At 38.2% G+C, this 15,848-nt stretch overlaps 1 protein-coding gene across 33 annotated transcripts in view; it reads right to left on the bottom strand.

Moving 5' to 3' along the window:
* CELF2 (CUGBP Elav-like family member 2) overlaps positions 1-12,225 on the bottom strand; it is a 448,556-nt gene extending 436,331 nt beyond the window's left edge. For 8 of the 33 annotated variants that reach the window (XM_083183419.1, XM_083183417.1, XM_083183421.1 and 5 more), the window contains exon 1: positions 12,031-12,224. In XM_083183419.1, the coding sequence (XP_083039545.1) occupies positions 12,031-12,137 (107 nt within the window). In that variant the 5' untranslated portion in view covers positions 12,138-12,224. Of the gene's footprint in view, positions 1-12,030 lie in introns of all 33 variants that reach the window. The other 25 variants (XM_083183420.1, XM_083183426.1, XM_083183428.1 and 22 more) reach the window with 7 other exon arrangements.
* Positions 12,226-15,848: the final 3,623 nt, after the last annotated feature.

Here is a 15,848-nt window from a genome sequence, read left to right as displayed (position 1 = left end):
AGCATTGATTGCATATCAACCTTATATCTGTTTAATCATTGTTACAGGCAGTTCTTTTTATTTATAGTGCCTATTGTATTGTTTGTTCTCTTTAATTGTGATTACCATATTTGCTTTTGGAATGGGTGCTGCTGCTTTAACGGCATAAAACAGCAGATTCAGGGGTTTATTTACTAAGATGGGAGTTCTATGGAAGATGGGATGTGGCCTACAACAACCAATCAGAATCGACTTCTTATTTATTTACCATCTTCTAGAAGAAAATACCTAGAATCTGATTGGTTACCCATAGCAACATTCCATCTTCAATAGAACTCCAATCTTAGCAAATAAAACCCACTTTGTCAGTGGTTTACCCTATGGAAAGAGTTTCACTTTGGTTGTTTTGTTGCACGCATCTTCTAGGAAAGTTCTTCAGCTCATGGTGTACTAATTTGACTGCCATACTTTAACCTTATTTTGTATGAATTACCAATTAAAAAGCCTATCTAGTTTAATAACATTATTACAGAAAATAGTAATGTAATTAAAATGAATAAATTCAATAGGATACATTACTAATTACATGTCAAATGGACCTTTCCAGGGGATGGGGTCAAACACAGACATCAATTTCCATGGGGCTTGTTAAAAGTGGCCTGAGTTTGGGGGTTGGCAGCTAGATTTGAAATATCAGTAATATAGACTTTTTTCTGTAGATGGAATTTTTTAAATGGTATGACTTTTTTCTGTTTTCTATTTTACTATTTCTTATCTAGAATTTTATGATAATGTTTCTTAATCTAGCCCTGACACAGCAGAAAGATCATAACAATCATGTTATTATCAAGTACTTTGCTCGGGTAATTTTTTTACGTGCAGCACTGTAACAACAAAGTGAAGATTTTCTTTTAGACATTGTGAAATCTCAATGAATATGAACCAGTACGCAGATTCCCTCCCACAGACCCTTGACGACTGTTTATGATGATACAGTACTTAAACCCTACCTAGAAAAATTACCTGTTCTACACTGTAGTGAAAACTGCATCACAATTTATTACAATCAGACAAACAAACAGACCTTGCAATTTGTCCATTTCCAATCCTCATATCCTACTGTTGTCCTTTTCACATGAAGCTCAGTCCTCATGCAGACAGGGCACTACCTGCCAAAAGATCAGCATACTAAAGGTTGATTTATTGGTTCCCACTTCCATAATAAGGACAGTTTGGATGTAGAAAAGTTGAACATTTTAAACAATAAAGTTGCTTAGCCATTTCACTTTTAAATAATCGGTGTGATTAAAACCTGTGTAATATAATAATCCTGGTTTAAAATTATGCTTTCAACATAGATCATGTAAGCGTGTGAATACCTCTCAACTGTCTTGATTTTCATGGGACTGTCACTCACTGCTCTACAACGGGAAATAGACAAAGGGACTAGGGGCATGGCCAGCAGCTCACAAAGCGCTGGCCATGCCTCCATAGTAATGAAAATTGGAGTCATAGCTTGTGGGAGCATAATTCCAGCCAAGCCACACCCCTTTGGGTGTGGCCATGCTCCTTTCCAGCACCTCACAGAAGTCCTGACCTCGGGGGACAAAATGTTGAGCGGTATGCTTGAGTATTACATTAGAAAATAATCATTATTTATTATTACTTAATAGTTCCCAATTATTTTTAATTATTATTATAATTATTATATACAGTATTGCAAGCTCTTCCATAAAATGTAATTTGTTTATATTATGAGCAACTCAACTACAGTATAATATGTGAATGCTTTCTAAAAAAAAAAAAATGATAATACATTATAATAATAAATATCATACATGGCTTAAAATAGCATTAGAATACTAGAAAGGTCTATTTTATTTTGCAAGTTGAGTAAAATGATCATTTTACAGAGTGTACACTCTCAGGTAAAGGGGTAGGAGGCAAATAGTATTACTGTACCTGGAGATGAGTGAAATCATTGGGAAGTTTTGTGCTACAGTAATCGAATGTTGCAGCAGAATAAGTTTTTCAGAGAGGTGTGACGGTCCTGTGATCTAATCTCCTAATTCCACCTATGCTTCGCTGTCCTTATTCAGTTCTAGCACACAGAGTCTATAAATAGACCTGCTATGACAGTAGTGAATTCATTCTGCTCTTTGGTATAGGGCATTAGGCGAAATGCGCAAAATGCTTTGGTAAATATTGAATGAGTCTTTAGTTAAATATGTAATGAGTCGAATATTGTGGTAAACAGTTTTGAACATATTTCAGGATAGCCCAGGACACAGATCTGAGATTATCTCAGCAATGTAACAATCTGGAATAATACTGGTGCCCTATCCATAATACAGCATTAGGGGGGTATTCAATGTCATTCGAGCTCCCGCAGCCATCTCCCGATGGGGGAGATGGCTGCGGGCCCTATTCAATGCTGTCTTCCCCGACAGCATTGAACAGGGGTTTTGCGCAGAACGAGCCCGACATCACAAGCTGTAAGGCTCGTTCTGCCGAGAAAAGCCGGAAATAGGCGAGCTCCTGGCCGGAGCTCGTCTATTTTCGTCATCAACTCGCGGCCACGCCCCCTTCTCGCCGCTCGGCGGCCAGGACATTGAATCCCGACTGCCGAGCTCCAGGCGAGCTGACCGAGAACGGGACAGGGGCACGGCTGTCAAGCTAGCTCGACAGCCGTGCCCCTGACATTGAATACCCCCCTAAGTCTATGTTTTTCACATTGGCAGAAGCAGTAATTGTTCATGTGGCCTCACCTACCTATATAGCAAACTCAGGCTCAGGAGCTGCTGTGGCCATGGAAGGAGTACTGTAAGAGGATTGTACTAATCCATCACATTAGGTAAAGGCAAGTGAAACATTTCTAGTGTATAATAGGTGTATGGTGGTGACATTCAGACATCAGAATTTTCTGACTACATATAAATGGATTATAATCTGCTCCTGTTGCTTGGTCTGACTACAGAAAGGCCAGGTCTGTTGTACTTGACGAGCAAGCTGTGTGTCCATATTAGATATAGAGCACATTACTCAGCAGTTCATCCAGGAGATAAGATCAGTCTGTGTGCTGTTGTGATTGGAAAAGGCGAAGCATGGTGTAATAATCTTCTTCCTTTTAGATCAGGTATTTCATTGGTTGGATGTCTAATTGATGAGTAAAAATGAAAGTGAGGATTCGTTACAGACCTATCCCTATTTTATCAGGCCATTTAATCTATGTTACCTTTGATCTATTGGGAAGGGCAAAGCTGGCTATATAAAATACTATTACTACTACTACTACCACTACTACTAATAATAATAATTATATATATATAGCGATGTGTCTTCCATAGAACTGAAGGCACTTTACAGACATTAGCAAAATAGCACTTGGTACAGAGGATTTACTATTACAGCAAGTAGAAAAACCACATGGAAATAACAAAAAGAAACTCTAGAGTAGACATAATACATGGAAGAAGCCATGATTTTGAGTAATAAAATCCACTGGTCAACCATCCATTCCACTAATGAAAGGTACCAGAGAACAGTGAAACACAGATCAAATAAAAGGCAGCATTGAAGCAATGGTGAGGATAGTATAAGAAATAAGTTCAGCTAAATGATAAAAATAGGAGATGATGTGGGTAGGGTGGGTTTAATATATGTTAAAATAAAATAGAATAAAATAGATTAACCTGCAGAAGTCCCATGGAGGAAGGATCCATAGTCCATTGGATCCTACTTTGTCCAATAGATTGTAATATAATAAAAGCAGAATATATGGTCTCTTTATTTCAGTTGGCTTGCATTAATCTTCATATCACTGACTTGTTTTATAGCACAGGGATTCCACAATGGGTAGCATGAATAAAATTTGTGGACAACAGAAGCACAGTTTTATCCACCACCACCACATAGCTGATCCTAAGGATGACATCCAAGCTTAATGTGTTAAGATATATAATTGTATTTCTAAATTCCCTAAAAATAAACTTTTGGTCCAGAGGTGCCTTGGAAAAAATGCTAATACTTTATTAAGCTGTGATTGATCTGAGGTCCATTTCTGTAGCAGGTACCTTCTTGTAGATAGACTACATCACTAAATAACAAGTGAATGCACCTGTTTTTCTTCCAATGTGGTTCTGATATTTTTTTTCACCCCCTCATACTATATGTGTGTGTCAGCAGGCTTTAAGTGTGTAGGGAAGATTGAAGCTTTATCCTCCAATACAAGTATACATATTATATCTACTGCATCTTGTCTACAAGACAGAGAGTAAATATATTCATGGCCTATGTATGTGATTCCGCCGATTCAGATGAGTGCCTTATCTTAAGCATCCAGAAACTGAAGCAAGTTTCATTTCAGGCATATTGCAAAGAAAGATTCCAGGTTTTTTCTCATTGTAGAAGTGCCGGTACAGACACATAAGCTGTAATGATTTTTCACAATCCTATACAGTCTTTCATTGCACAGGTCAAGAAGAAACGGGTCAAAGTACTATAAGCCCATGCTGCCCTCATAATACATGTCAATCCAAGCATGGTGACATGCTTTCTCACTGGATGCCATTTCCACTTACCTATTATAGGAATGACACACAAATAAATATGTGTAAACACACTACAGAAAAGTAACACCTGCAGCTGATTATCTGTCATGACAGCAGGAGTAGGGTGATATCAGTTTCACAGAGTGTTTATCTCACATGTACACCAAACTAAAATCTATTTGACAACTTTCCTTAACACTAGGTGTCTGTAAATGTATTGGGAATGCACTATGTGATTCTATTTCTTAACTAGCATATGATACACATTGGATATAAAGCATCTATATAATGGTATCTATAATTTAATCACAACTAGTCAATCTAAACATTCTGTTTCCATTTTTTATAATTATGTCATAGATGATTTGTTGGTACTTGTGTATTATCAGGGCGGGCCCAAGATTTCCATCGTAGGGCATCGTATTGATCGCATCGTATGCGATCCGATTGCATGCGATCACATGCGATGCGACACGATTTTTAATTGTACAGGCACCCTGATGGGTGATTACTATGTTAAATGCACCCCCATTGTTAACGCCACCCCCACTAGCGCAGCGAGCCCCGCGAAGGAACGCGGATTACTTCACATGTATTTCGCATCCCCTCGCCACGCTTCGGGCTCGGTGGCTCACTGCGCTCGCCACACAATCTAAAATCAACTCCACACTGACGTGGATAGTGGGGGTATGAAAAGGTCGGAGGATGTGTACCGCCGCCCCTTGCGGGCTCACTGCGTTCGCCACACTTCGGGTTGGTTTTGATAGTGGAGGTGGCGTTAACAATGGGGGTGCATTTAACATAGTAATCACCCATAAGGGTGCTTGTACAATTAAAAATCGCATCGCGTGCCATTTTAATGGCATGCGATGCGATATTTTATTGTACAGTGCGGGTCTTTGGACCCAAAAATCGGGTCCCATCGCATACCTTAATTAGTGGTATGCGATGGGCACCCTGATAATACACAAGTACCGATTTGGGTACTTATGTAATATCTGGGCTCCTGTTTTTCTTATGAGACCGCATCCCCTCGCGGGGCTCGCTGCGCTCGCCACGCTTCGGGCACGGTGGCTCGCTGCGCTCGCCACACTATATAAAATCAACTCCATGCGTAGTTGGATAGTAGGGGTATGAAAAAATGGGATGCATTTAACATGGGAGCCCAGATAATACATAAGTACCCCGATTTGTTTGATTCTATTCAAATTGAATATCTTTCAAACATAGTGATCTAAAAGGATGTGGCATTTTCTTTAATTATTTCCGGTATGCTATAATCCAACCTACCACAGGCAAAGCAAAAGAGAACACAACTCAGTATTTAGTGACATAGTACAAAAGTACTGTAAATCATTTTAAATGATGTTGCCTATTTTAATGACAAATTTGTTATATTTTCCACTATATCGCTATCGCTATCGCTATCGATGTGTGCTCCCGTGTGTTGATAGCAATGTCCACTGTCATCTGTACATGCAGCTTAATCTAAGGATATTGTCAGCAACAGCATAATACTGCATGTGGCCACTGGTGATATCTATTGTAAAATAGTTCATTGTGTATGCAGTATATACTGTAGTTTGGCATTATGGGGTAGATGTATAAAGTAGTGATAAGGAAGGAGAAGAGAGCCAGTGGATAAGTGGCCTTTGGAAACCAATCAGTTGCTTTATGTAGAGTACATTAGAAACATGGGATAAGAGTTCTTATTGGGGAGCGAAAAATCAAGGTTGAACTCGATAGATGCAAGTCTTTATTCAGCCTTAACTACTATATAACTATGTAACTATAAGTATATTACATTCCTACAATAACCCCTTTTGATATCTTTTTATGCCGATTTTAGACAGTCGTTAAGTGATTACAGTCAAAGACGAATGACATCAGTAGAACCATTATATAAACATTTTAAATAAAGCACTGCATGCACACAATAAAGCTTACCTATAATGTATTAGATTACATTTTATTCCTTGATCTGTTATCTATCCTAATTCTGCTTGTAATGCCAGAATATCCCTTATACATTTTTTTAATAATCAGCACATGTAAATCTGCCAAAGAATAAAAGTTTCTGCAATCTGATAAAGAATGACTCTAAATATACTTTATATTAAATTCATGTGTGTATGTGTAAATTGTGTGTCTTTGTACTTCTCCTTCCACTCTAGCTACATGGATCTCAATACACATTATGGGAAAGACAACCGTGAGGCTTTAACTAAATACTGTTTTGTGATGGTCATTGAAGCTCACAGTTCAGGCTTTCTCCCAGCAGAACAAAAACTAAAATACTAAAAGAGTTTCATACTGAATAAGAACACAATGACGCTTTGTTGTTTAGAGACAGCACAAAAATGTTTTACACGGGCCAGTTCTACTTTTGCAGCTTGCCCCGTGGGAATTTTGGGTATACATATTTATAGTATATCTTGTATAAATCGGTTTACCGGGTCATGACATATACCTGGATGCAAACAAGATCAACAACTGTCACTGTGTTATTTGTTTTCCCTCTTTAAAGACACTGGAACCCTGGTGAATTTTTTAATGCTCATTTTCTTGGGCCTTTCTCAAGGTATAAAGAAATCCAAGGCAGTATTTATTTGCAATAAACTGGAGTATAGCAGGAGCACTACAATGTTATCCATGATCCTTCTATAGACTGGTATATGAAATGAAACTTTGGAGATGTTATATAAATAGCACATGGAATGATGCTTCCTTAGGCTATAGCAATTAAATAGTTAATTATATATATTACAGAACTTACACATTTAACAAGATGTCATAGGAATATGATGACTGATAAATGTGTGGTATCTGTATATATCTAAGGTTACACCTTGCAAGACCAAATACGAGGTCAACGCAGACATTACACCCTATGATTTTTGTTTTTCTAAATTGTACTTAATTCAATAAAAGACATAGCCACATCCTGTTGCTTTCACTTAATGAAATATAAAACAAATTCAATTTGTACAGTAAATTGACTGAAGATATCTATACTTGAATCAGCTTCTAGACACATTGAAGTCTGCAAATACACAACAGACGTATTTTGTAGCAATACTCCATGACTTTTAAATCAAAAGTTACAGACAGAGCATTTAAAAAACCCAGACTGACAATTCCTTTACAGTGAATACAATGCAGAATTGCGTAACACACATCACCTTGTTTATACAGTGCATACACTGCAGAAGAGGGCCACATATGGCAATACAACAGATAATCTTTCCAATTCAGAAAATTATTATTTTTTCTCTTTTCATGATATCACCTTCCAATTTATTTGAGGTTTCATCAAGTTAGGTGTTTTCGGGCTATAAGCAATGAACTCTCCATCAGCAGCATCTTCAGCTAATTAACCCTGTTGATTACAATAATTAGTATTGATTCACTCCTGAATGACTTCCTAAGCATCCGCACCCAATCTACTCTGGCTGGAAAGTTCTGGGTATGCATATTAATTTCATGTTCCTCTTTGTTTTGGAGCCCCAAAGGTATAGTTTGCAATCTTATACACTTCAATTTGATAACAGATGCACTTGAGCTTTATTGTAATTTAACAATGAGTGTGTGCATAAATTATGGGATGATGATAATAATGCAAAAGGCTGGACTGCGGATGACAGGGAACTGCCAGTATGATGCAATGGGGATTATTTACACACAGACGTTACATTTCAGATAACAAAATTCCAATAAATTTTACAGCAAATCATGTTTATTAAGAGTAATCATTTTAACCTTTAGAATATTATAGACAATGCGACTTTTGACATTTTGCTAAATATTCTGGCAGAGTATGGGATAAAAAGTGGCACTTGTAATAATTGCAGTCTGCAGTCTGCATGCCAAATCGGTGACAGCAGAACATACATATGTATAAATCTGTTATTTCCTTTCACATTAACTCTTGCAATAAAGGCTTTTGCTTTGGCTGCTAGATGCATTTTAACTATTTTATTGCCAAATGGTACAGAATCTGCTGTCAGCTAAGCGGTTAAAGAGCTATTAAGGCTTGCTAAATCTAAGTGTCTTTCCTCAAAGATAGATGCTCCAGGTGATATTTAAAACAACTGCGTAATATTATTTTTTCCATTGTAAGCCACAAAGGATCAACTGCAAACTTTTATATTAAAAAGAAAAGCACTGGACACATTTGTTTAACAAGTGCCATGATAAGTACACTGTGCTCCTGTCATTTCCTGTGAGGCAGCAACAATCTCAGTTTAACACCAAATGATTTCCCTTCCCTCACAGACAAAGGTAGGGTTTGTTATTTTCATTTTATCATCGCGCCTAATCATTGAGGGATCAACTACTGCACTTCCTGCAATTTCTGAACTGGATAACTCATTGCCTTCATAACAACAGATATTGACAAGCTTACTAGCGTCCGACCAGTACTCCAGTCTTCAATTTCTGCTACTCACGCCTTACGGCTGTAAAGGTCACTTTGTTATTGCAGTAAGGTGCACATCTCTGCTTAGCAATAAAAACTGTACTTTCTATGAACTGAAATGGGCTAAGAATATCATGGAAGTATTTGACGTTGACAAAATTTTTTTTTTTAGAAAAATAAAGGATAAAAGATGACACCTATATACCAAAAGATGAATATGTTTGTTACCAGTCTATACGTCTTTGTATTAGTTTATTACAGAATACTTACTTTTGTGTGAAAACATCACTGCACACATACATTGCATACATGTGCTTCAATCACACAGGACATATGAGAATTGGTCATGACTAAGACAGATTTGCTTGCAAACACACTACAATGAGGCTAAAGAGAGGTTCAGTGCAAAAGCAAAGCAGTTACATTTGGGCTAAAGTCCAGGTAATTCCAACTGGGGTAGATAGACATAGGGTACAGGTGACACTTTGGTCTTTAGCAGAGATCTGCAGCTGTCTCACTTCCTCAGCAGTATCTTTTGACTGATTCATGAAGTGGCATTTGCATTGGCTTTAAAATGAGCCACCTTGCACGCCCTCTCAGTAGGTGGCAATGGAATGGTGCACGGATGATAGCAGCTGCTAGCTAGCAATAAATGAGGTACTGTCTGTGCTAGGGGAACACAAGCCTATATAACAATACAGAGCTCAGCCTTTGTAGATTGGAGTATTTCCTTTTTGTAAAGCTACACCATAAGTATACATAGATCATACTATAAAAAGGAGAGAATTAAATGTAAGAGTAAATATGCTATGAACAAATATAAAGATATATAGTATATATATATATATAATAGTGCGTATACCTTCATTCTTCAGCTGGCAATTGAACCCATTATGACTTGCATTGCATAAATAGCAGCTCTTATGTGCTAGAAAATAAAAACGTGTGATGGTGGTGTAACCCCATATTTGCTGGAGGAACAATGAGGTGTAGTGCAAAATAAACACAACCCTAATGCAGGATGCATAGGAAAACAAAATGCACTACAATGCTATAAAACATACTATACACAACATAAAAAGCATAAATAGAATAGAAATAGATTGTGTCATTTGTAAAGGAAAGTTATTTTTGGAACGTGTGCAAGTTTCCATATATAGATGAAAGATAGATAGGCATACAGATAGATCGATAGATAGATAGATAGATACTCTAGATTAGATTTAGATATGCTTGACTTCTGTATCAAGGGAGCTGTCATTCCAACACCAACGTGAACTGTTTTGGGGTCATACAGGGACAGAACTGTTTTAAGCTCCCCAGCTTCCCTCTGTCAAATCTTTCAAATTGCACACAATACTAAGCTTTAAAAAGCTGTTTAGAAATAATGCTGGAAGATGTATGACAAGTAAGGGAATTCTAAAATGTACAACTGAGAAACGTAGAGCAATGCACAATGTATGCTACAGCTAATGAAAATAAAAATATATATTTATTTGTATATATGTATATAATTTATGTGTCATTCAGGATTATTATTATATTGGTGGGAGCTGCAGAGCATTAACTATCCACATTAAAGCTATTTAGCAAACAAATCATATATGTATTATTTTCAGGCGCACTATGATATCTAAAATGAATAATTGCATGTATTTAATAGATAACTGACACTTAGTACTTTTGTAGTAGAACATTTCATTTAGCAAATACATATATGACATCCTTACACTTGGTGTGACTTGCTGAAATAAAGGCTCCAACTATCTGGGTTATTCAGTAGAACAGGAAGGCTCTACTTGTCATTATGCACTTTAATCTTGTCTATGTTTTTAAGTATAAGGTTGGTCTTGCACTGTAAAGATGTGCAGATTAGTAAAAAGCCAGAAGCATAAATAATTCTCTGGATTCTTCACATAGAATTTTTGATTTAGTTGTATACAGTGTGCCTGAATGATCACCCCACTTAACTGTTGTGAAACTGAATTTCAAAATAACTTCTGCCAGTGTCCTGATTAGCTGAACACTATGAATGAGTGACCTGACATATACAATGTGCTACAGTATAAAACACATGACCCACGCTTTCTGTCCACTAACGTGGCTTTATGTGAAAAGCTCTGCCATCCTCCTAAAAGAATGACAAACTTGAAATCATGCCCATAACATTTGTCTCAAAAATCTCAGGAAACAAGGGATCTGTCATTTCGAACAGTATATAAAGGCCTTGGAATCAATAAGTTTTTCTGCATAGATAATGAAGGGGTGAGCAATAAATCTGTAATGTGATCCAAGATACAAACCATGCAATACAGAGTGTATGGCTTCGCAGAGGATAGCAAACAAGCAAAATAAATAATAAATATATATATAATAACACTAAGCAAGCAGCCAATACTTAATAGCCCATGCTGACATTTAGTCTGCACAAACACGATTAAAGAAGTGGAGACATAATAAAAAGAGGACTGAGGGGGGAGAAGAAGGTGCCCCAGACATGCATTAAGCTACTTTGACAGCCCTATTGTGTGACTGTCCCATTGTCAACAGAAAAGATGCATTCAGCGATACAACGTCTAGCAACAAATAAACAAAAGCCTGATTTTTTTTCTCCAGAGGCTGATGCCAGTTCACATACAATTCTTTAGCGTTTAAATATAAAATTGCATAACAGTTGTTGTTTTTTATTTTTTGTTGTGGTCAACTCCAGGACCGGTAGAGCTAATATAGTTTATCGTACTCGGAACAAGGCAGAACCCTGATGACTGTGTTTAGGTAGGCTAAGTCCAGCTTAAAACAGTATTTAAAGCTCCCTCGTCTGAAGCCCTACCTTTTTTTAGGATTATTTTTGTATCTAACAAACAACAGATATACATATTAATGGCAAGATAAAGGAAGAGCAAGCTGGGCTTTTAATGCTGTCCGTTCAGCTCCTGGGATAAAAACAGCTCTTGCTGTGGAGGTAAACAGTACAATTTAGTCCTCAACAGCAAAGAGAGCTACTTAATACACAGCATGTTTATAGCCAAGACCATCCAGGATGACTGGAAAGCAACCGATTAAACAAAGGAGTGTACAACATACCTTAAAAGCAGCTCCTCATTTCTCATAGTAACAGCAGATTTGGGACAGCGCATGCTTTCTGCACAGATATTCTCAACAAAAGCCAGTTCAGAAGTGCGCTCAAACATCAATGCCACAGTATCTACTAATGGCTATGGCTAGTCCCTCTCTCCTTTTCTCTCTCTCGCTCTCTCTCGTCAGTGCTGAGTGGTGAAGCAAAGGGGCCCCTGCAGATTCACTAAGCAGAAATAATCCTCTGTGACAAGTTATGTTGTCTGGCCATAATTTACATTAGTGCAGTGTGCTGCCTATAAGGGCCTTGCTTGCTTTTGGTATTTATTGTCTTTTGCATGTCCTAATTTCCCCAATATTATTTAGGGAATACAATATAAATAACAAATTATCTTGACATTTACTGAAATACAATATGATGCCTTTTGTTTAATTATTATTAAACAGGCAAATTGTCTTTGATAACTTTAAATACATTTTTAAAGGCAGAAAATGATGATGAAGTCCAGAGATGTATTAGATATTTACACTACTGAAAATAATGTGCAGATATTTTTTTTTTTTCAAATGGACATGATTGCACCAGTGCTAGAAAGCAATACGATTGCTCGTTCACAGGCACAATCTATTCCAATTTACTGTATCAGATACACAAAACATGGGAAGCAGAAATAGGTCAGGCTGTACGTAAAGTAAATGCAAATGTTGTCTTGTGTTTAATCTGTTTGTATGATGCTGCCCCCATCATGATTATAATTCTGTGTAATACAATAAATCCTCCTTGTGTAATACTGCATGCACAATTTATGTTCTCTCGTTAGGTTTTTTTCTTTTATAGTAACCGTTCTACAGCTGTAATTCATATAACCTAGGTCTCAGAATTGGTTTTGTACTCAGGGGACCTAATAGGCATTAGAATTGTTAGGAATGTTTAGATCATGGCTGTATCACATCTTGTACTTTAACTCGATTACAGCAGTCAGCCTGGCATTATAGACCTTAGTCTGATACCAGCTGGGGGAGCTATTTAGGAAACTCAGCAACATTTCAATTTTATCTTTAAAGCCCCACAGGCAGGAAACAACAAGAGGGGTCTATGTGCTAGTTTTATAGAAGTCGTTTGAATCTCAGGTTTGGAAAATATTGGATTCCCAATACTCATACTTCTAATACCAGTACCAAAATGATTTATAACTTAAGTGCAATTCACAATTAAAATGGAATAAAATATTACCAAACATAAAAAGCCATAAATTAGGCTGAAACCCTGTCTAGTACTAGTTGTCAGTAGTGTCCAACAAATCTGAAAAATTGTACTTTGTAACAAATAAAGTGTCATTTATAGCCTTGTACTGAGTTTTATGCTGTATACACACGGGGAGATAGGGGCTATAATCGCTGGGAATATGGTCGCAGGCGACCATATTGCCAGTGATTGGGAGTGTGCCTCGGCAATAAATCGATGGGTGCGCGCTCCCGTTTTCTGCCCTATTGTAATCGCTGGTTGCAGGAGCTTGCTCCTGCGACCAGCTAATTACCTCTGTGGCACCCCCAGCTGAGGTTCGTTTTCATCAGCGACCATCTCTGGACGCTTGATGAAAAGGAGACACTGAGCATTATATTGCTCAGCAATATATTGCAAGCAATATATTGCTAGCAATATATCTCCCCCCGTGTGTATGCACCTTAAATGGCGTATCTGAAATAATGAAGGTCTTATTACAACCAATCGCTCAGCAGCATGGGAAACCAATAAAACATGCCAAAAAAAGAATTTATATCACATAGCATAATACTGTTTAAAAATGATCTATTTTAATTTATTAGGTAATTATCAAACTCACAATAAAGAGCTTGCCAATATTATATATACTTCCTAACTGAGTCCAGGTATCCTCATAAACAGGGGACATTTCTTTCTCTTGTCAAACTAGGTTTTGTAGAACATATAACAGCTGGAACTCTAGGATCAACAGTAGATAGAATCTCAGATGCGTTTCGTCCACACTGGACTTTATCAAAGGGAAGTATTATACCCTATTTATTTATTTATTAACAGTTTCTTATATAGCGCACACATATTACGCAGCGCTTTACAGAGAATATTTGAACATTCACATCAGTCTCTGCCCCAGAGGATCTTACAATCTATATTCCCTACCACATGTACACGCACACACAGGCATTCTAGGGTTAATTTTGTTAGGAGCCAAATAACCTACCAGTATATTTTTGGAATGTGGGAGGAAATCGGAGTACCGGAGGAAACCCACACAAGTACGGGAAGAATATACAAACTCTGCACAGTTAGAGCTACTGTATTATGGGAATCAAACCCATGACCTCAGTGCATCCATTACAACCGTACTACCCCAATTATAATATATTATATTACAGGTTATTTATTACACTAAAGGTGGCACTACAGATGGAGCCCCTGTCATCCTGGCAGGGGCTGGTGAAATTATCGTCACCCCCCACCAGCTCAGAGATGCTCACACGCTCACTTCCCCCGGGTGCCCGCCGCCTCCCCCACCATCAGTCCCCTTCGCCGCCCCTACCCCCTAACCCAGCCCGTCTCCATGAAGTGGAGACAGGCAGGGACGCACTGCACCTCCGTCGAAGACTGGGATGCACGTGCGCGTAAGATGCACGCGCGTCCCAGTTTTAATGGAGTCCCTCTCAGCCGGCGCTCGCCAGAGGGGAGGTTCTGGTGGGTGCCGGGAATATATATGCAGCCAGAGGTTTTATTTTTGTTGAAATACTGGTGCACAGATATAATGTAAGACTAAAGAGGGCATACAGTAGTGCTATTTGTAAAATCTGAAGAATGGTGATATTATATCATGTCATTTTAGGGTATTACTTTGCCCCTCTAGTTGATGACCACACCTATCCAATGGCTGGTGATTCCCCCTTAGTGGGCCCCCACTAATAAGCCGATTGAGATCCATTCGTTTGGTGGGGCAGCGGGTGACGCTGACCTGTTCGCTAGGCTGCAAGAGTACTAAGAACTCAACAACCATTTCAATTTACATGATTTTATTACAGGCATAAGTATAAAGTTGAACAAATTATGTAAAAAACGTGAATCTCAGTTTACTAGATCTATTGCATCACAGCATTTCTCCCTGAAGTGTGCCTTTCAGATTTTTAGGAATGTGAGAAAAATTGTTATCCCTGTTAGAAACGGAATAATTCATGTGTACATAAGCCAATAACTGTGCAGCAATCAAGGACAGTGTAATCCAAGTTTAGTCATAAAATAAACATTGCTGATATTATTATTGTTTATTTATATGGAGCCTTAAGGGTTCCAGAGCATCTAACAATACATAAATGATCAAAAACAAGAAAACAACAACTAACATATATATCTGTGTGTGTCATTCCAGTGGTGGATGATACCTAAGGGCTGCAAGACTGCAGCCCCCCACCCTCCCATGATATCTGCTACCTCACTGAGCCAGTTGGATTCTGTAGAAGCACTGGCTTCACTGTGATTGGCAGTGACTTGCTATCTTTCTGTATGAAGTCGTATCTGCCTCACAGAACAGGCAGTTCTATCGGGAGGTGTTTTCTCCCTCTGGGACTTCTAGACCCCATGGGAAGCCACTTCATGTCTGTCCTTCAGCCCTAGCTGACATCTCTAGGCTGATGCAGTCATCTAGGGTTTGATGATTCTTGTGGATGCACAGTCCCCACCGGTTATTCACATGTGCAGGTCCTGGAACCTGCCAAATGTAATGTGCAGGTGCCAGGACCCAGATGGAAATACAGTAGCTGACATAGGTAGCGGAAGTGGCATTCCCTTTCCTACAAGAAGG

This window comes from Crinia signifera, chromosome 4, assembly GCF_055691185.1.
Source record: "Crinia signifera chromosome 4, ASM5569118v1, whole genome shotgun sequence".
Classification (NCBI taxonomy): Eukaryota; Metazoa; Chordata; class Amphibia; order Anura; family Myobatrachidae; genus Crinia; species Crinia signifera.
The sequence above is the reverse complement of the archived record's forward strand: the minus strand, read 5'-3'. Positions and strand labels throughout refer to the sequence as shown.